At 45.7% G+C, this 20,996-nt stretch overlaps 2 protein-coding genes across 2 annotated transcripts; one reads left to right on the forward strand and one right to left on the reverse strand.

The window, feature by feature from the left end:
• Nucleotides 1–448: 448 nt before the first annotated feature.
• Nucleotides 449–10,428, reverse strand: LOC140296708 (oxysterol-binding protein-related protein 11-like). Its single transcript, XM_072379736.1, has 13 exons — nucleotides 10,019–10,428; nucleotides 9,611–9,679; nucleotides 9,346–9,521; nucleotides 8,938–9,017; nucleotides 8,439–8,627; nucleotides 6,994–7,192; nucleotides 6,000–6,145; nucleotides 5,749–5,889; nucleotides 4,212–4,674; nucleotides 3,804–3,990; nucleotides 3,445–3,627; nucleotides 3,198–3,351; nucleotides 449–3,078 (listed from the first exon to the last, which is right to left on the reverse strand). Exons 1-13 carry the CDS (start codon nucleotides 10,132–10,134, stop codon nucleotides 3,022–3,024), a joined length of 2,160 nt encoding a protein of 719 aa, XP_072235837.1. The 5' UTR covers nucleotides 10,135–10,428; the 3' UTR covers nucleotides 449–3,021.
• Nucleotides 10,429–11,530: 1,102 nt separating this feature from the next.
• LOC140296874 (glycerol-3-phosphate dehydrogenase 1-like protein) lies at nucleotides 11,531–16,251 on the forward strand. Its single transcript, XM_072379737.1, has 8 exons — nucleotides 11,531–11,803; nucleotides 12,376–12,553; nucleotides 13,041–13,181; nucleotides 13,381–13,519; nucleotides 13,615–13,727; nucleotides 13,827–14,060; nucleotides 14,203–14,309; nucleotides 15,796–16,251. The coding sequence occupies exons 1-8, from the start codon at nucleotides 11,763–11,765 to the stop codon at nucleotides 15,890–15,892; spliced, it is 1,050 nt and encodes a 349-aa protein (XP_072235838.1). The 5' UTR covers nucleotides 11,531–11,762; the 3' UTR covers nucleotides 15,893–16,251.
• Nucleotides 16,252–20,996: the final 4,745 nt, after the last annotated feature.

Below are 20,996 nucleotides of genomic sequence, written 5' to 3' on the forward strand. Positions count from 1 at the left end.
GCAACAAGCCCAAATCATCAGCCCTCGTCTTTCCACCTCGACGTCGTGTTAACACGCACACCTGAACGCTCCAGACCGGCAAACTGGAAAAACTTTTTATAGAGTCGCTCACATTCACCGGTGAATGTTCTCATTTGATCAGCAGCAACTGGTTGCTTCACCCTTACGATTCCCATGGAATGGACTTAGTTTATCCACTCAAGGCGTCTTTATTATTGGCTTAGGTGTTGTTGGATAAGGACACGATGGAATACGTCATGTTTTATTGATAATCTCAGATCCTAGTATTTGTAAGACCTGTAAGAACTGGAGGAATTCCTTTTTTTTATTATTATTATTATAGTTTCTGGCATGTTAAACCTTAGAATAGTCTACTTAGTCCACATGGCTCAGGACAGTTTAGCCTCTTAAATGTGGAATAAATTATGTTAAATGATACAAAACAGACTTTACAACTCATAAGCAATTTTATTCGATTATTATCATCACACATCCATTTCTCTACATGATCAGGTTTCCTTCAATGTCAGTGCATTTCATAGGTCAGCAAGACAACCAGTGGAATTCAAAAAACAGGAGAATGTCCAAACCTAGAGTAAAAGTGCTGAGTCGGCTCCTCTCGACATCGAGCACTGATTCTTTAAAAAAAAAACAAAAAAAAAAACAACACAGCAAAGTGAAACGTACATCATTGCATCGGTCAGGTGAATAACTGATGAGAACGCGGCGCTCCTCTCGTGGGGAGGCGCGCGCAGAAACGAGTTGCATAAGGCACCAAGACTGACGGGGGAGTAGCTTATCGATGGCAAGGGAGGAATTAACCGCTTCTGACGCGATAACACAGGGAAACTTGGGAAAAGTCGGGCTAAAGTTCAGCGTCAAGGTAGATTTAAAAACAAACGCGTCACAGTATAACAGATCGCTTTCAAACAAACACTGAAGGATCTCTACAAAAGAAGAAAAAAAAGGGAGGCTCCAAAAATAAGAGCAATTATAGCGCGTGAAGGTGGGGGGTAAACGCGTAATTAAAGAAAAGGACATTTGGTTAAAAGCTTCAAACCGCAGATGCAGCTGATAAGAACCGTCGTCATGCGTCGGGCAACTTTTGAGATGCGTTCGTGTGAATCGGGAGCATTTAGTTAATCGAGTTCGGTTATTCGTCAGCTAGTCTACGACATGCCATTCTTACAGTGTGACACATTAAAAGCATTCGCCAGCAGTTATTTTAGAATTTAGAGCGGAAATGCTCCGTATAAAAAAGAAAAAAGTACAGTATGTGAAGTGGAAACTACTAAGTGTGAACATTAGTGGAAATACTGCCTGGTTAAAGAGTCGTTTTAATGCATTTTCCAAATTAACCGATTAGCACCTATAAGCAGAGCACAAACATGTAAGAAACGATTTACACACACTGTAATACAGACACAAAGTGCTTATCACAACTATATATTCCATTAGTGCGCAGTCTTTGCTCACAGCGACCAGAAACCATCTGTTACACGATGACGAACTGCTTGTAGATGCTACTTTAAGTGGAGTTTAAGCGTTTTGGGGCTCGAAAAGGAAACCACCTAGATTACGTCACAGCGATGTCTTCTGGGTAATATTACTTTAGGAGACCGTATGACGTATGTCGTTAAAAAACAAAGATTTTTAAATAGGTTGTCAGATACAGCTTCTTGGGGAAAGACTGAACGCAGGAAAGGAAAGAAACGGGGGGGGGGGGGGGGGGGGTATATTCTGGGAACTCTGACAGGAATCCGTTAAATATTTAAATATTGGCGAAGCTCTGAGATGCAAGTTGTGCATCGAGAAGAGAAAGGAATTATGGGAGCACACGGAAGCGGTTATGTACATTTTTGAGAAAAAGAGTCGCAATTTTTAAAAAAAAAAAAAAAAGGGGGGGGGGGATTAGGGTAAACCCAGGACTTAAGTGGAAAATGTGAAGGGGGGGGGGGGGGGGATTTATCGGGGAGATAAAATTCATGATATCAAAGTGGTGCGTTTCCGAAGAAACGCCAACAACCGATTAAACGGGTACATTCATAAGACGAGACCAACCCTACCGAGTGAGTTTATTTTTAAATTCCCCCCGTTAATTTTCAGAGTAAAATTGGTATCTAAAAAAAAATAATACTCTGAAAGTATAATACTATTATAAATAAAAAAAAAAAAAAACAGGAAGGAAGGAACCGCTGTAAATTTGCCGTTGTAATTGTGAGAATCAGAAGCTCCTGCGTTTTTGGATTTAGTCACGGAACTTGTCGAAAACACAAATCACAGCCGTAGGGGAAAAAGAAAAGATAAAGAAAGGCCATCCAATCTTTCAGTTCCATGATAATTTAATAAATTTAATAAAGAATTCCCCAGATGGCTCAAAATACAATATGCGTTTCAATAAACTCACCGAGGGATGGGGGTTGATATTTAAGTGTGAGAACTCCAGTGAGAAACTCTTAAAATGATCTTACAGCCTGAGCTGTGTCAGGCAGCGCTGGGGGGGGACACTGTTTCTTTCTTATTTTAGAAAAGGTGAAACTTCTAGGAAGTCACGTCCAACCGTTTCTGTGTGTGTGTGTGTGTGTGTGTGTGCGCAAGACTAGATGGAGCTTAAAAGGAAAAAAAAAAAAGGAGGAGAAGAACCACACCAAGGCTGATCAGCCGAGCCAGAACTAAGAGCGTCGTCCATCAGACTGACTTAAGGCCGTGAGTACCATTACCTGTACGAGAATGTGTTTTCACTGACAGTGGATTATTCAAAAAAAAAAAAAAAAAAAGAAGAAGAAACAAACAAACAAAAAAAAAAGATTAGAAGTACAACAAACTTGTACTTTGGAGGCTTTGTGAGCATCATGAGCGAGAACGCCTTCAGACACGCCGTCCCTCTGATCCTCTTCCACGCGTTGCGTTCAGTGCAGGCCATGCTTTCATGTCATTACCGTCGACAGCATGCGTGTGTGCGCACGGACACACACTCACACTCCTGAATCTACAACATCCGAAAAGAAAGAGCCGAAGAAACTAGGATTTGAATGTAGAGTTTTTCCATAGTGGCTTGTGATACACCCAGCCTTCGCCCTGGGGGGAGAGAACACACACGTCAGGGTTTTATTAGTTTCGGCCAATATGCGAGAGATTTGATTTGAAGCCGCGTGCTCGAGACTGACAATTAAGATGGGAATCTGGTTCAAGCTCACCTCTCTGTCAAAGTATCTGGTCCTCCACGGCGTTTCTGTCTCGGCGCGGTGCCTCTCCTCCGTCCGCTGCCTCTCCTCGAGAATCCTCTTGTGCTCAGTGGCTTTTTCGATATCTTTCTGCCGCAAGGCCTCAGTCACGTGCTGCCACAGGCGCCTAAAAAAAACCCCAAATATGACGCATACATTCGAGCAACTTCCTCATATTACTGTTTTGGTTTTGTTAAATCAAAACGTCCACTCCTCTGACCTGGATTCAGTCGGTCCTTGCTTCTCGGTGGGCCGAACGAGCTTCCTCGTAACGGGCAGCTTCTCCACGTCCACCACCCTCGTCTCCCCGCTGGTGTAGCTGAACTCCAGCGCGCCGTTCCACTCGCCCTGCACGCGGCACACCACCGCGTTGGTGGGGTTGTGCTTCACCTCCGCTGTGACTCTAAATGCGGTGCGGGAAGGGTAAATTAACCCCACTTTGTTTTCTGAATAAAAATCACATTTGAGTAACAGTGGCACGAAAAATCATTGGCGACGCCTAGGGAATTTACGGGTCGCAGCCAAGCGAACGCTGTTGTGAGCCTTTATGTAACCATGCACCAACAGGGGGAGACGTACTTGTGTAACTTGCCGCCATAAAAGGGTTTCGTCTGGAACGTGATGACTGCCGAGTAGCCGGATTTGGCGCAGCTGATGTTGACTTTGCCGCCCAGCTCCACCCAGGGAACGGTGAGGATGGAGCGCGCATAGGCACAGGGCAGCGTGAAGGTGTACTCTTCGTCGTGCTCGAGCAACTGCAGGCAACCTGAGGAGAAACAGAAGGAAAGTATTCATTCACGAGAAGCGGTAGGCCTCTTTCATCCTGCCTGGAGGTACTGTAAATTCTATCCTCGCTGCTTCCACCAGTCTGCAATAAAACTTGTTAAGAACTTGAACGTATTGCAAAGAAAAAGTAAAATATCAAAGATTTTCCCTGCTATCCTTGCTGCAGTACAGACTCGAGATCCATGAACCGTGCTGGCTCACCTTCTCCTATCATAGACACTCCGATGGACATCCCCATGAACTTGCTCTTGGTCCACACGTGTGTGTTCACGCACATCTTCCTCTCCTGGCACTCGGCGTAGAAGCCAGACACGGGGGGATGGTGGGACACCTGCTCTGCCACGAAGCGCACTTGGTAGGGCTCCTGGGCGGTGGCGGCCGGTTCGGGGCTCTCCTGCAAGGACTCCTGGGAGGCGTCCGGAACCCTGGGTACCCTCCAGGAGCAGTGGAAGGTCTCGCCGATGATGGGGTTGTAGGGCTTCTTGGCAATGGCGCCCTTGCGGCCCTCGTGGAAAGAGGTGAGGTAGTACTCGACAAACCGGACCATGCGGTCCTCCGGGCTGCTGCCGTCTGTTATGGCGACAAAGAGGTCCGGGTGGGACATGAAGTCGGCGTACATCTCCAGCAGGGAGCGCTTTTCCAGGATGAAAGTGGGGAGGACCACCTGGTGGGGCAAGCGAGAGAAAATAAGGACCTCCAGTAAGAACGTACGTCGTCAAATTCTCTTTTTTTTTTTCAAAACTAAAGTTGACTCCAAAAATCACTTAGAGTGACGGCTGTGTTTGGCAAACTGTCTTTCAGAGATTACTTCTCAGGTTCTGCATCAGTCCAGCGTGTGATAATGAGGTGCGCAGGACACGACCCCGTGATCAGTGTCCACCAGATCGCCATCTGAGGTAAGCATACCAAATCCGCCTGATAACTGCGATAAACCAGAAACCCAAGAGGAGGATAGAGTGTCGATCCAAGTGAGTGTCCTGGACTAGTGATTACAAACCAAGAAGTGCGTATTTCAGTCTGAGAGGTCATCCCAAAATCCTGACTCCGATACCGCTCTGATGGGCAGGACGCGCACGTCGTCGCTTTCTTTAGAGATTAAATTTACGTCGGGCAGACTCGAGTGGTTCATTGAGTTCATCGAGTGGTTCGACTGTTTTGGAAAGAGTTCACTGACCGAGTCATTGCTGCATTCGTCAAAAGTGAGATGCGAAAGAAATATTCTTATTTTATCATTAGAACTCAAACTAAATTAAGATTCCACCTCATTTGCATATTTAACGGTACAACGCGCAACCTTGGAAAACCACTAGGGCTGTCCAACTAAAAGCTTTGAGTTCATATCTCTCTGACTTTGGAGCCAAAGATTAGTACTGACCTCTGGTTCTGTCCTCTTTCTGTTTGTGGGAAGCTTTTTACCCCTAAAGAACACATTTTTTATAGAGTGGAGGTCAGCCCCCTTCACACTGCATGGCAGAAACTCAAATGAACCGATATTCACACGCACTCGGACCAGCTGAGCGGTACATACTTAAACTTGATGGTTTTTAGAAAAAGAGAAGTATGGAGCTTGAGAGACACAAAAACGAGATTTTTTAAATCTTTTGTAAAAATTTTAAATTTGTAGTCAATTCCATGGTCAGACTTTTATAGATGATACCATAAAATGATAAATAATACCTCGTGACGAGTAGAAAAGTAGATTGTTCTGCCGTTTGGCAGCACATGGAACTCGACCTACCCGCGTGAGGTCCATGCCCAGCTTCAGCTGCGACAGCAGGTGTAGGATGACACTTCGCTCCTCCTCCACGGCTCCCAGGTCTTCCTCCTCGTCTGTGAAGGAGTCCTCCTCCTCATCCTCTGCATCTATGTCCTCCTGTTCCTGAGAGAGTTGGGGGGGTGATTAAGAGAATCAAAAGTTAGTTCTGTTAAGCAACCTGTTCCTCTGGTACAGATCAGCTGATTCTTTGCAGAGATGAGGTCTCTTCTTACCCCAGAGAAGCTGCAGGACTCGGGGCTGCTGAGCTCCAGGCGGCCCCCCTCCAGCGGGCCCTCCCCCGTCATGAAGCTGCCCAGAGAGCTGCTGCCGTTTTTCAGCACGTCGGGGACTTTGGGCTCCAACCACTCGATGGTGGGTCCTGTTGTGGAGGGCACAGCAGCAGATTCAGAGGTACTCATGGCATAACGCCTCCCCCCTCTCCCTTCCTTCCTTCCTCCAGAGGGCCCCTGACACAGCTGCACGCACAGGTTGCTCTACAGTCGGCCCACCATTCACCACACAACACCCAGCAATCACCTGCCGGCTGACTAGACAGATGGCAATTCCTTAGACTGCTGTCCTTGAGCAAAAGAGTGTAACCCAATGCCTCTTGACCAACAGGTATCGGAATACTTTGGCCCCGCCTCCAGGAAACATCCCCAACCTCTGACTGGCTGAACCCTCTCAGAAGGGCAGTGCGGTGTTTTTATGTACATTTGGAGGTGGGCGGATCTCATTTAAATTGGCCTCGTACGTCGTGGGACAGCTTAATCTGATTGGCTGCTGCCATGGGTCTTGCCTTGATGAAATATACATCGCGTAATGAGATCTGCTGTGAAAAAGTGGGACGCGCTTTCCCTCGTTTCAACTGATCCCGAACAGAAACGGAGACGATATCAGTCAATCTCAAGCGTCACTTTGGGCCCTCGGAAACTTCTGTTTACTGTATGCTTGTCGACATGTAGCTAAATTAGAGCTGCACCCTGTCCCTCGAAGTGTTGCAGGTGGATATTTAACCGTCCGAGATCTAATTACCTTCGACACGGGTGGTAAGAATAGGAACGGTTCCCTATCAATAATGCAAAATAATTCCACTGTGCGGCCAATGCAAGCCGTTTGTCTGGATTAGGCGAAGACCTGCATGTGCAAGGCTATGATTTTAACTTTGAATACTTCATCAGCACTAGAGAAAGCACCAAACAAAACCTACAAAACACACACACTGACCTCCGAGGGAGCTCCTTTGTCTGGCCACCTGCTGCAGGTGCAGGATGTGCAGGCACTCGTTGAGGCAGTTCATGGTGGCCATGGAGGTGGCTTTAAGCATCAATAAATCCTGATCCAGAGGTGAGAGGCCAGGGGCTGCAGGCAGGCCCTCGATGCTCTGGATCAAGTCTTTGTGCTGGCCTTGGGCCTGGCTCATCATCTGGAGGGAAATCGCAAGGACGTCATGGTCATTTCAGGGAGGAATTATGTCAAACGTCTCATTCGTGTCGTGACATCTTGAAATGGCTTCAACTTTCAGGATAGAAAGCAGGTTGAAGGATCTCTTTTAAGTTCATACAGCAGCGTTTATCTGTCAATATCTCTGTCAGCTTCTGTCTCGTACACTTTGAAAACGGCAAGATATCTCAGCTTTCCCCAAAAATAAGAGACAAAATATCAATTCTTGTTCAGCTGTTGAATCTTTAATCACACAACTTAAAAATCTGAATCCGCTTCTATCCTGTGAGCACCAAAGTGTTTTTGCATGATGTTTTTTTTTGTTGAGAAAAACAGAACCAAACACTGATGTGACTCAAAGCGGTGGGCAACAGCGCCCCCTGGTGGACATTCACAAGGCTGCAAGTGAAGATTAGACTCCCAAATTAACTAAACGACCCACGATGAACCTTCTCGGAAACTGTTGAGCTGAACGCACGCGTCCCTCTCGAGATGCATGAGCCGAGGGGAAAACGAAGCCAAGAAAACAACAATCGCGTGTCAGATATTCGGTGTATTACACATGATCTTGTTTTTTTAAATCTGTTCACCCTCCCTTAAGAGATGCTAGTGTTAAATAGAATTAAACCAGTACTATTGGTTGGTAGGAGTCTACTGTAGATATACGTTCAAATACAAGTGATACTGACACAAAACAGTGTGATCCAGCTTTTAAAAGTGCTGTGAAAAAAAGGGAGTCATTTCCACACTTTGCTCTCTTCACACATTCGCACGACGAAACAAAGCGTTACTGGGGAGGGGGTAAAAAGAATGCGGCGTCGCATTTGTTTTTCCACCAGATTATCTTCTTTTCAAGGCCATTCGGAAACAAAAGTAGTGACTGAACATAAAAACCGGATACATCTCCTTCATCGGTTATGCATTCAACACACGATTAGTCCAGAAAATGACTAATTCACCTTCCAGTGATGGATCAAAATTGAATTTCAATTGATCGACGCAGTGGAAAAACATGGCAGAATGTCCTTAATTCATCTAGAAAATAAATTTTTAGCCGTTTTAGTTGATCTGAACTAGAGAAGATAGTCAGATACTAAAACCTGTTATCAGCCCGTCTGAAACATTCATAGTCTCTTAATTTGTTGGGTTTTTTTTGGTATTGAAAAATGGCATCAAATATTTTCAACGGCATCGAGTTTTGAAGTTCTAGCGGCGTCGGCGCGCTGTACCTCTCTGGCGTCCATCAGGTGGTCGGGCAGCAGCGACCTCTTGCTGGAGTAGAGCGACGAGCCCTTGTGGCCCTGCGACCAGTTGAACACGGAGGCGGGGTTTTGGCTGGGTCGGCGCAGGGACATGGGCGAGCTGCCACTGCCCTGAGACGCCATAGAGTAGCTTCGGGACTTGGGAGGGGGATTACTCTGTAAAATGTAGAAAAGCACCGTCAGAACGCAAGTCAGTCCAAGTGTGAGCTGCACGTACAAAGAGGTTTTTGTGGGTTTTTTACCCCACATCAACATGGAAATATCACTGCTCAATGTCTCCTTTGGAATCCAAATAGGGAAAACAGGAAACTGAACACTGTCCAGCTCACATCCTCTCACATGACTCGCGAGCTTTACTTTGGAGGATGAAGTGCGAGGTACAATAACAACACAGGAAAAAGTCTGTTGCTCTTTATTATTGCTGACTGGCAGGTTGAGACCGAGTACGAGCGAAGGAGGGTCTTACCTTCCCCATGGCCTCTGTGTGGTGTTGCGTGCAGATCTGCAGTCTGCTGACCCAGTGCTGCCTCTCTTTGGCGTCGGTGGCTACACAGATAAACGTCAAAAAGAAAAGAAGAAAAAAAAAAAACAAGATAAAGAAAAGCTGAAACTTATTACAGCAACTCGTGGATGATCTCGCTCTGCATTGATCCGGCCTGTCTCACTGGCAGCAGAAAATGGAAAACAGTCAGATCAATGCTCAGTGAGCAAGACTGATGATGATGGCAGAAAGCCTACAGTTTTAATAAATAAATAAAAAATGCAGCCTTCAGTGAGGTGCAGCCAGCTAATATGATGCACTCTGAGTGAGGGATGGACCGGAGGAATCCAAATCCACTTACTGTAGTCTGATAAATGAGTCTGAGTATCTCACCCCTGAGCTTGTACTGCTCCCCGCTGATGGCGTTTACTGTGAAGGTATGCGAGTCTTCATCGCTGGGGGAGATGACGGCCCCGGCCAGGGGGAGCATGCCGCGGGGCTTCTGTGGGCGCGACTGCTCATTGACAAAATATTCCAACAATCCAGCCTCATTGTTTAAGACAAAGAACCTGCAAAAACAACCACCATGACAGGCTCATCAAACATGACTTATACTGCATATAAGTTGGCATATCTAATGAAAGGTGTCAAAACTCACCTGTACTGCCACCCTGTTACCAGGTTGGTGTATTTCATCAAGTAGCCGTCGATATTCTCCATGTGGTCACTGGGGAGAAATACAACGAAAGGGAGAAAAGAGGAGCCACGCTTGAACTGGGTTCACACCTCTAAGAGCACGAAGGTAAACACACAAATCAATCAAGGAGAACTGCTTCAAGACCGGTTTGTTCAAAGGGCATTGTGACTCAACTTCCACCCACAGATCTGATAATGCACTTAAAGGCAAACAGTGAAACTCAATCACACCAGAATATGAAATAAAAAAATAAAAAAAGGGAGAGAAATCACTTTCATTCTATTGGTGACTTCCAGGTGAACTGAATACGCCTCACAGCAGTTAACACGGCTCAATGTTTGAGCGTTATCAGGGTAAACTGCCACCCACCTGTACTGCCAACTTTTGGCACTTGCTCTCCCCGAGCTCGGGGTTCTGTTCTGGGGAAATACATCCAGCTTGCCCTCGTTTTCCGTGATTCGTATCGCCGCAGTTTCCCCTTGCATAGTCACCAGCGACGAAACCCGCTCTTGACGTTATCTCAGCCTGCTTAGCTTTAGGCTAACCTGTAAAGCTAGCTGAGATTTAATGAAGCGGACGAGCCTCTTTTCCAGTCACGGCCGAGGCTGTCGGTTCATCCCTCAACAAAACGCTCCCCACGACCTGCCGCTGACGCTGGGACTGTTAGCTGGCTACGGATGATAAAACATGTCTAGTGTCTTGGAACAGGGAGTCGCTGGATAACCTGTGTCTGCTAGCTCGCCTGATATTTACTGCCTTGCTAGGAAAACTGTCATGTGACTGCCTACGTCAGCGAGTTTCCGTGTGAGATTAAAAAAATAAAACTCAAACGTAAAAGGAATTTTAAGAAATAAAAATAGAAAAAAATAAAGAAAAACTTAAAGAGAGATATAGGTAAATTTTTATAAAATGTGTTAAAATGTCAAGGTGGTCTGAAACCAAAACTTGTGTTTGCCTTATCAAAAATGTAAAGGCACAAATATATAAACCTCAAATGCATCTTTTATCGTCTTATTTCTGCTTAGCCTTTCGTATGTTTCCAGTATTCGGGAAATTTCCGTAAAATTTGGGGTTTTTCTTTTTAAACTTTCAAACAGCGTTTACTGTTATTTTTCAACATCACATTATACGTTTTACTCTTTTGTTGTATTTCTACATAAAACAATGGCTCAAAGGTTGCACTCTTGTCTATTATGCTATGTCAATCATACTTTGACAAAACTCGATGCTGCAAATCTGCCTTTACATTTTGAACATTGTGTGAAATTTTGTTGGAACTAAGATACAGAAAGTTAAGTGCTCTGACATGAATATCAGGAGCACAGTCGCGTGTCAGTCCTTTCATCAAAGCCGCCTTTTGTATTCTTTATTTGATTCAGTCAGTTGGAGAAAGAAAAGTGAATATAATATGAATAGCAAATGTCTTCCAAGACACGCTGTGGGTTGGTGTGACCAACTTTTTGAAAGAAAAAAAAGACTTTGGTTGTGATGCTCCATATTCCGTGTTTTTTTCAACAACATAGCACCACCTTTTTAAATGTTCATGAAGCTGTTGAGACTTTAATAACATATTGTTGCCAACCGACAATGTATGTAAATCGGAAACAAATAAATCTGTGACAATTGTTTTGAAAATCCAAATGACCGGAAATGGAATAAATACTCGGTTCGGCTTGATATTGGTTGGCCAGAACTCGATAACGTAACAAGCGGTTCCCAATGTTTCTGCGTAATATATATGTTTAGATAACCGTTACAACGTCACTGCACTTTAAGATACGTTTTCCTCTGCTTTTGCACTCTCGCGGCATCGTTTCGGCTTCTTAATAACAGTTGTTAGGCGGGCTATAAACCTCATAGTTGAAGCCAGAATGTCAAAGTGTTAGAAACGCGTTGACACGACGGAGCTTCTTCGTCGTCAACCGACGCTACGGAGGCGTTTCGTGTTGTTTTCACTTACGAGAAAGCAGGAGGTGTAACCGTGGCGGTCGGAGGGAGGAGTGAATCGTTTTTTTTCCGCTATTTTACAGGGCGTATAAGGAAGTTGGTGTTGACGGGTGGTAAAAGAACAACAGGCTGTTCGATAGCACGTTCGGGGTGTGCCACTTACAAAATGCCTGCGAAGAAAGTCTGCATCGTTGGCTCTGGAAACTGGTAAGTTTTCATCCTGTTTTTTCACCCGTCCGTGTTTGACCCACAGCAACCATCTGAGCTCATCGTGGCATTATGTGTGCAGTCAGCGTTTAACTGAACCCGGATTAAGCAGATGTAAACCCATTGTTGCTATTAATCTAATAGGCCTGCCTTTACCTGTATGTATGGATCACACCGGAGGGGTTGGACTGAAACATGCAGCTGCTGCTGGAGCCCTCTTTCTCTTTATAGCCTTTGAGAGAACTTTCAGAAAGAAAGGAAGAAGAACAGAAATGGGCTGTCGTTGATGCTCAGACAAAAATCTGTTAAAGTGTGGTAACTCTGCAGCCTGTCTTGTCATTAAAACCGTGTTTAATCTAGTTTAATCTCCATTAGAACTCAATTCTTACCAGAGTGGTGATAGGATATTGTAGATTTACCGTAAATGATAACTGCACCTTCCTCAAGAGGAATGAATGAAAATCCAATGCATTAGGGTTCATGTTTGCTTTCAAACCTTTAACAAATATCCACTAAAGCTCTGTCCGATTCCTGCATTTTTGTGTACATTTGTTTTCCTCCCCCCTCCGCAGGGGTTCCGCCATTGCCAAGATAATCGGGAACAATGTCAAAGCATCCAACCGCTTCGACCCGATCGTGAACATGTGGGTTTACGAGGAGATGATCAACGGGAAGAAGCTCACGGAGATCATCAACACGGAGCACGAAAATGTCAAGTACCTGGCAGGTCACAAGCTGCCCAAGAATGTGGTAAGTTTGGGGATTTGCTGCTTTGTTTTTTGACTACACACCCAGTCGTTGGCACAGAGGCGATCCAATTCACCTCTGCCATCTTTAAACACCGTATAGTGAGGCAATACCTGATAAGCTTGTTTAACTTTGATCGACAAACCTTGTTTATCTACCTTTGCCATGCTATCAGAGGCACAGGCGAACCTCCCTTGTGCTCTTTTCCTTAACTTGTACCATCCAATGGCCATGGGATCAAGAGAGGGAGGGAGGGAGGGGGTAATTATTTTAGGTGTGGCTTTGATGACTGACAAACTGTAACATTAAACCAGGTATATCAGCTGAGGTAGAGGAAATGCTTTCTGGAATGATAAGATTGATGTTTCTATTGCTTAATTGGTGTGAATGACCTTTGTGGGTTACGCAGGACCTGCTGGGAGTCAGAAGTTGAGGTCAGATTTCGGTTGATTTGTATAGACAAACTAACGTTTGGGCGACGCCTCACCAGGTGGCCGTCCCCGACATCACCGAAGCCGTGAAGGGAGCCAAGATCCTCATCTTCGTCATCCCGCACCAGTTCATCAGCAAACTCTGCGACCAGATAAAGCCCTGCGTGACGGAGGGGACCGTCGGGATATCTCTCATCAAAGTAGGAACCCCTGATTGTTCTCGTGTCTGATTTCCCTGAGCATAAAAGGGGAAGCGGTCTCCTGACTTTGCATCATTTTTTTTTTTTTTTTGGAAGCAGCGTCACGGGGCAGAAGAGTTGAGCAATTCAGAGAAAGTCCTCGCTCTGTGCCTCTATCCGGGCCAGAGGCTCTGACACTGCGTGTTTTGTTGTCACCCAGGGCATCGATGAGGGACCGAACGGACTGAAGCTCATCTCGGACATCATTCGGGAGAAACTGGAGATTGAGGTCAGCGTCCTGATGGGAGCCAACATCGCCAGCGAGGTGGCGGACGAGAAATTCTGTGAAACCACCATCGGTTAGAATCTGCTTTTGTGGCCTTCGGTGGAGTTTGTGTTTGTAAATGTGGTCGTCAACGCTTCTTTCCCTTTTTGTGTGGGACTCCTCCGGCAGGGGCAAAAAGCGAGGCGAACGGCCTGATCTTCAAAGAGCTGCTGCAGACGCCAAACTTCCGCATCGCAGTCGTGCCAGAGAGCGACACAGTGGAGCTGTGCGGCGCCTTAAAGGTAGGCCCTCATGGGGTCATTTAGCATAACAACACGCGCTGCCTTATTTAAAAACCTGGCCTCAACAGGTTGTGTCCTTTGGCCTTTTAAATCTGCCAGAACATTGTTGCAGTCGGAGCCGGATTCTGCGACGGCCTCGACTGTGGCGACAACACCAAAGCGGCGGTGATCAGGCTGGGTCTGATGGAAATGATCGCCTTCGCCAAGCTGTTCTGCAAAGGAGAGGTGAGCTCCACCACCTTCCTGGAAAGCTGCGGCGTGGCCGACCTCATCACCACCTGCTACGGAGGGCGGAACCGCAGAGTGGCAGAAGCCTTCGTCAGAACATCCAAGGTGAGTTGGCCAAGACGCGAAAACGCCAACTGACCGCGCAGCACAAGAGCGGAGTTGGATGACGAAACATTGGGTGGAGGAGTGAGGCAATATAGAACATGTTGATTGGTATGTTTCTTTGTCTTCTTCTCTTTTTCTGTAGTCTATCACTGAGCTGGAGGCAGAAATGCTCAACGGCCAGAAGCTTCAGGGTCCACAGACCTCGGCGGAGGTCTACAGGATTCTGCAAAAGAGGGACCTGGTCGACAAGTGAGTCCGCTTCCTTCCACAAACGGCGCTCCGATACAGTTACCGTGCGTTTTTGTTTCACTTGAACATCTGTCCACAATGACAAAACCACAGATCCGCAGTTGCTTTGTTACTCACCGGCAAAGTGACTCGCCATGGCGATGTCCCTTGAAGGTTGTGAGAAAGAATGTGAATCGTTGTCCGAACACAACTCGGAATAGAACTGAATGAAGGGTTCCCGTGCGGTTGTGAAAAGTATGAAATCAGCCCCCGCTTTGTTCTCCAGGAGAAAAATCGGCTTGATCCGCCGGCCATGTTGAAGTCTAGTGTTTGGCGTTGTATCCGTCGCCCCTTTAGGTTTTTAAAACGGCACATTTTGAGTTCCTACGAACTCACGGACACTTTGCATACCTGTTCTTCCCTTTTTTTTGTGCATTATGTCTCCAATTGTGGTTCCAAATTATCAAAATAATGTCGTCTTGAAGAAGACTTGAAACCACAAACTCTTTGGGTAAGTGAGGTCATTTTTGTCCGACGCTACAGTCTGCTTCTCTTTTTACAACCACGCTGACTATGGCGAAGCCCCCGATCTCGTACAGATCGCGCTCCCATTACATCTGCTTGCTGCTGTTGCCTGTTAGGCCTTTATTTCATTTGGCCAAGATCAGTCGAACAGGGTGGAGCCGAAGAGAAATGGAGGCGCCATGAGAATTAGAAATGGAGCTGAGACATGATCGTACATGCAGCTTCATATTGTCTCAGCTTTTTTTCGGTCTGGAGGCAACTTCCAGCCTTTATTTTCGATGTTTTTTTTCACGTGACAGTTGTAGACGGCAGACAACGAGGCCACGCGCCGTCAGAGCTGGATAACCTTGAAATCTAAAAAGTCTAAAAAGGCAGAGCAGAAACAGGATTCATCATGGAGACTAAAAAAAGGGAGGCAACCATTTTATCTGCACAACATATCGAGACCAACTCACGATTGTGTAGGCAGCACCAGGCGGTTTCTTTCCCCTTTGGGCAGAGATGTCGCTTTTATCTTGTTGCTCACTATTTTAGCATCACAGCTGAGATGAAAGGCTGTGCATTGGTTTGGTGCTAAATGATTTTTATTAGCTTCAGTCTGCAGAATTACAATCCTCTGGCAGCGTCGTAGAATGCATAGTCATATAATATGCAAGCCTCCAGTGTTTTAAACTAATTACCACTCTGGAATTACCAGTATTACTCATAGTTGTTGTTGTGTTAGATGCACACAGGTGTTTTTATGACTCCGGGAAAGGGTGTCCTAATTTTTTAGCATCGTTTTCATCATCTTTTGTGGCGAAACGCAGCTGCCGCGTCACCGTGGAGCACAATGATGTGTAATTCCTAGGAGTAGGAGGTGAGAGTGAGTGGGCGTGTGGCACATCTTAAAGAAAACTGCTTCCACTGCAGGGTCACGCCATAGTTTGGCTCCTTGGTTCGTTTCCAATGAATTAAAAAGTGTGTTTTCCCTCTCTGCCAGGTTTCCTTTGTTTACAGCCGTCTACCTGATCTGTTTCGAAGGCAAAGGGGTGAAAGAGTTCATCACCTGTCTGCAGAACCACCCCGAGCACATGTGACACGACTAGTCGGCTGATGTACCTGTTACATCTAAAAAAAAAAAGAAGTTCCACCAGGGAGAAACCCACAACTCAAAAAATGCAACCCATGACACTTATTTATTTGTGGCATTTCAGAACGTCTTGCCGCATCTATTTTTTATTCTTCAAAGCATCTCCTTGTGGCATGCTTAACTGTAATAAAGGATATTGGTAAAGTTAGAAATAGAAAATTGTACTTCCACTTTTTGATGATCATCCAAAACAAACCACTGCAGTTGTATTTTGCCAAAAGTGTCCTATTTTTGTTGACTTTTATATCACTACATGATTGTGTGTGTGTGTGTTTATGATCTGATAATTAAACCCTAAGACATTTTTTTTATTATTTCTATGTGGAGATGTTTCACAAATAAACCATTAAAGAAGAAAATACATGCTGTTTTCATTGCAACAGAAACCCAAATCGAACCACAAAACCATGACGCATCTGAGCTTTGGGTTTTAGTCACAAGGGGGCGCTCCAGGGACATCATATGTTCTCCAAGGTGGATTATTCAATGTTGTGGGGAGATCCTACAGTCAGCCTGATGGGTTGAAACTGATTCTCAAGGAGGCCACAGTAATTCAGGATGAGAAAGCGGATTAGAAAACAAACGGCGTCCTTGTGCCTCCATCTCAGCCATGTGTTACAGCCCAGGTCAGACTACTGAAACCTTTGCTACATTCCCAACCATGTCTCTTTGTAGCTTGTACAATTCTGCTATTCCGCTCAACTCAAATCAGTTAGGACGTTGTTTAGCTGTGAAAAAGTTTTATGGTCAACTTTGAACAAGTTGTTGAAGGCTAATACGAAAATAAGGTGTAGAAGACCGAGGAAAGCAGAGACTTGTGAGCGTTTACGTTTACTGAGTGCCGCTTTGAGCTAAATGCTAACAGGGTGTTGGTGCTAACGTGCTAATATGTTAGCACCACCATGACTTTTGCCTGTTATCATTTCAACTTTGGTAATTAACGAGAATTAAGACCGAGGCCCTAAGAGACGTCAGTTTTTGTGGTTATTGAAGAAGTAACGGGACACTTGAAATCTTAATAAACCACCAAAGAGAGGTATGAAAGTGATTAATAAACCCTACGATAAACGAGTTCTGGCAAATGCGCGGTTGTGCGCGTGGGAAGCCAGTTGAGGTTTCAAAGAGAAAGGCTGTTCGGAACACTTGAGTCATTTTAATGTGCGTTTTGGTCTGACACGACTCAGGTTCCAGAGTCTTTTAGTTCCGGCTGAAACAGAAGCCCTTTCCAGCCATATACATATAAGATAGGACATATATACGTAAATATGTCTACGTTTCCAGCAACCGTGAAGCTGATCTGCGAAAGAACAATTTTTGTCGTAGTCACTTTTTCTGTTCATACGCCCCCCATAGGGGTGGCACAGTATTACATCAGTTTGGGCTTTTACACTTTTCAGCATTGTTCAATGAGCTGAGTTACAACAGCGTTGTTATATCAGACGTTATATCATGTAAATCAGGCTCAGTCATAAATCTGGGCAGCTTTAACCCAACTGGGTCGTACTTGTTCGTGTTCTAGTGTCGGCTTGGGTGACTGTGTCCAGGTCGGTGCCATCTACAGACGGCGATCAACAAATGAGGCCTGCAGACGAAGCCATGCGGTCACAGAAAACTGGTAGGTGCATGGTTGTCTGCAGAAAGCTTGGCTCACACCCTCCGATGATGAGATTTACGTCATAGGCACCCCTCTCGACACCTGGTACCCTTGGATGCGTCTAAAATTAACAGCCCTCTTTCACACATGGAATCATTTCTACCTCAGCTGCTGGCTTAGAGGTCCATAAACTCTCAAGCGATTAGGACAGTGATTCAGTACAAAGGTGCAGCGGTTCCATCTTAAAGGGGCAGTGTGAAAAGGGCCCGAGTGAACGTGAGCTCAAATTCCGGCCCATTCTTTTTGCCCCACAGTCTCCAGTTGAAATAATGGACACATTTTCCGTACACGCGAATGCTTAAAAGCAGCATTTTTCAGACTGATAAAATCAGCGCAAAGTTAACGGGCAACGCAGATGTGCTTTATCAGAGGAGAATAGAATTGTAGGATGTAAATATAAGTTTTGTGGATACACACTTTGATATCCTCTAGCCCTACTGACAGCACTGATGGAAAAAAACAAAACTAAAACATGCATAATACAATCCCGACCTCATGTAGATCTTTTCAACAAACATTCGCTGCACTTAAACTGCACTGTACTGTTAGCACAGTCTGTAATCTTGTGGTTTTCCAAGTTATCTCCCCTTGCAGGCTGACAGGCCTCCATGCCAGTTACTGTCCATATCCCGGGACATCAAAGATTTTATTGGAAACCTCAGGCAGGGTGATGTGGGGGGGGCTACACAATGGGTCAGGGGAAGCTTGCACAGGTTCCCATGGGAGAGCCGGGTCTCACAGGTTGATGTCCTTTGCAGTGAGATGGCTCCTCTCATCCCCGAAACAGCAACTGTCATCGGCTGGTTTTTCAGGCAGCACTGAGTCCCTTGTGGTGATTTGACACAAGCCCAGCTCCTCTGTTTCAAAGAGAGAGCTCACCTTCAGATGAGACCCAAGCTTGAAAGAGGAGCTTAATCACCACGGTTACTTGTCTGTTGCACACACACATGCACTTGTTCCGAAGTGAGAGGCCCCTTGGACCGCACAGAATAGCAGTATAACAGCATGGATGGAGTTCGGTGGTGTTTGAGATTTGCCTTGTTACCTTTACATGGCAGAGTAAGGAGAGCAACGAGGCAATCCACAGCAAAGAAGAGCAAAAAATAAACATGTAGAGATCTCTGTCCAAAAGTTATGAAACACAGCTAAAGATGGCCGATTAATCCGCTGCATGTCTTTTGTTATATAGAATGATGGTCCACTTAAAAGCTGTTGAAAGACGAACTCAAACAAGACTTCAAATGGACACGTTGCTCCGTATTTGCTGGATATGAACAATCCCTGTTTCCAGAGCAGTTGGGACGTTTTTCTAAAATGCAGTAAAAACCTAAATCTGACATTTGTTGATTAGTTTGAACCTTTATTGAACAGATGCAAGCAAAATAAACAAATGTCAGGGTTGTTGTGACCAACTTCGTGGACACTTAAGGACATTTTTGAAGTGTTACATTGTTACAGAGTCTACAAAGCGTCTTTGCAACCCTGCTTTGAGAAAGCAGTGGTGAGTCACAACCCATCCTTGCTTGGAAAGATTGAGCCTTTTGGTGGGTGCTCCTTTTATACCCAATCCTGACACCCTCACCGATCAGTTTGTCTCTTGTTTCTTAGATGCAACGTAACTGGTCAGTGAAGGCATCAAAATGATGTTTTTGGACTTGTGTCTCTTCAATAAAGGTTCAAATGAATTAAAAGATTAAACGTTTTGAGTTTTTATAAAGACAAACTAATACAGACGGATATATTTCTGATTATTGCTGGTGTTAAACGGAGGCTCAACTCTGAACTGCTGATGTTGGTCTAATCTTCATTGCAGACTTGCAGATGAGATCTTTCCTCCCGAAACAAACAAAGACACTTTTCATCCGGTTCCACGTTCAATCCGGACGTGATTTATAAGCCGTAATGAGACTTGGCTGTTATTCACAGTTGGCTTGTCACACCTGTGTCTCTCATGGTTGAATGTCTCAGTTGTAGATCAAAACTTCACCCCCTGAGCGCGCAAAGATTTTTTTATTTCATCGTCACGGCGACCCCGGGCCAGAACCTATAGATTTATAGCACCCAGAGACGCTTTGCTTCAGTGTGAAACCTCACACGTAGACTAATAAGTCATCATTTAACCCCCGGGCACAGCAAACTGCAGAGGCTTGTTGTGTTCTCACTGTATGTCTGTTGCCTATCCTTTATATCTTCATAATGTTGATGCTCCATTTGTGTGGGTTTTAACACGAAAGGGTGAGAATCCATCCTACACCCTCTGCTAATTACAGGCCACTGATCTCGTCAGCTGTCGTCGCCACGCTCTTTTTCGCTCCCATTGAAGGCAAAGATGTGGAGAGACAACCAAGGGGAAAGAAAGCTCGGGATGCACTCCTTATCCCAGCTGGTGTTGGCGTAGGGGCAAAGTGCACCGCCCCGTCTCCTCTTCCATGTCATCTTTCACCTCTGCCCGGCCGTCTTCATCATCGCCTCGGCTTAATCTGCCCACGTTGGTGGAGACCTGCACTCCGACTGCCTCCTTTTGTGTTTGCCTTCTGATGAGCGGGGAAAAGAAAGGCGAGGGGAGAGGGGAAGGGGGGGCACAGGGGTGGAGGTGAAGGCAGTGGTGCTTTTGCAGTCTGGGGAGCAGAGAAGGAGGAGAAGTTGGCAGGAGGCCCGGCTGTGGCGCTGCATACAAACACCGGGTGAAAACACAAGGCCCGTTTTGTGTTTGTTTTTGTCGACTCTCCCATCTCTTTACCTCGGGGGGCGAGTGGGAAAAGAATTGCACGAGACAGCCGTAAGACACTTTTTTTCGCCCCTCACTCCCGCCGAACAGCCATCGATTCATTTGAAACAGCCAGGGGATGGAGGGATAGATAGAAGAGCTATCCGCCTCAGGAAATTACCGGCCGTAATTCAGTGCAGTTGACGGTGAAAACTTCACAAACGGCGAGAAAGCTTTTTGGAGAAATGTGACAGGAACATATGAAAACGGCACCAGGAGAGTTACCACAATTTATCACGACCCAATCACGTCTGACGACACAAAGAGCTGACGCGGTCCAACCTGGATAACACGTTGTTCCGCATGATTCCCTGTTCATCTAAATCTCCTCAGCGGGATCTCCTGTGGACTCAGAGCTGCTGACATCAGCACAAACGCCACAATTCTCTCTGATTTGTGGAAGTTGAAATCTTTACCGTATGTACCGCGCGGGCCTCTCCCGGGCCTGCGCTTATATGCGCATAAAGATACTTCCGAGGTCTGCTGATGTGAGCGGGGACACAACCAGGATCTCAACGCAGCTGCAAATTACATCGACGCGGCGTTCCAACATGCGAATGTAACGCGGGTCATGAACAAAGCCACTTCCTGCTCCTCGGAGCCAGTAATCTCAGGGGAAATTCGAACCAG

Source organism: Leuresthes tenuis, unplaced genomic scaffold (genome assembly GCF_036924035.1).
Source record: "Leuresthes tenuis unplaced genomic scaffold, fLeuTen1.0.hap1 SCAF_1, whole genome shotgun sequence".
In the NCBI taxonomy this organism is placed as follows: Eukaryota; Metazoa; Chordata; class Actinopteri; order Atheriniformes; family Atherinopsidae; genus Leuresthes; species Leuresthes tenuis.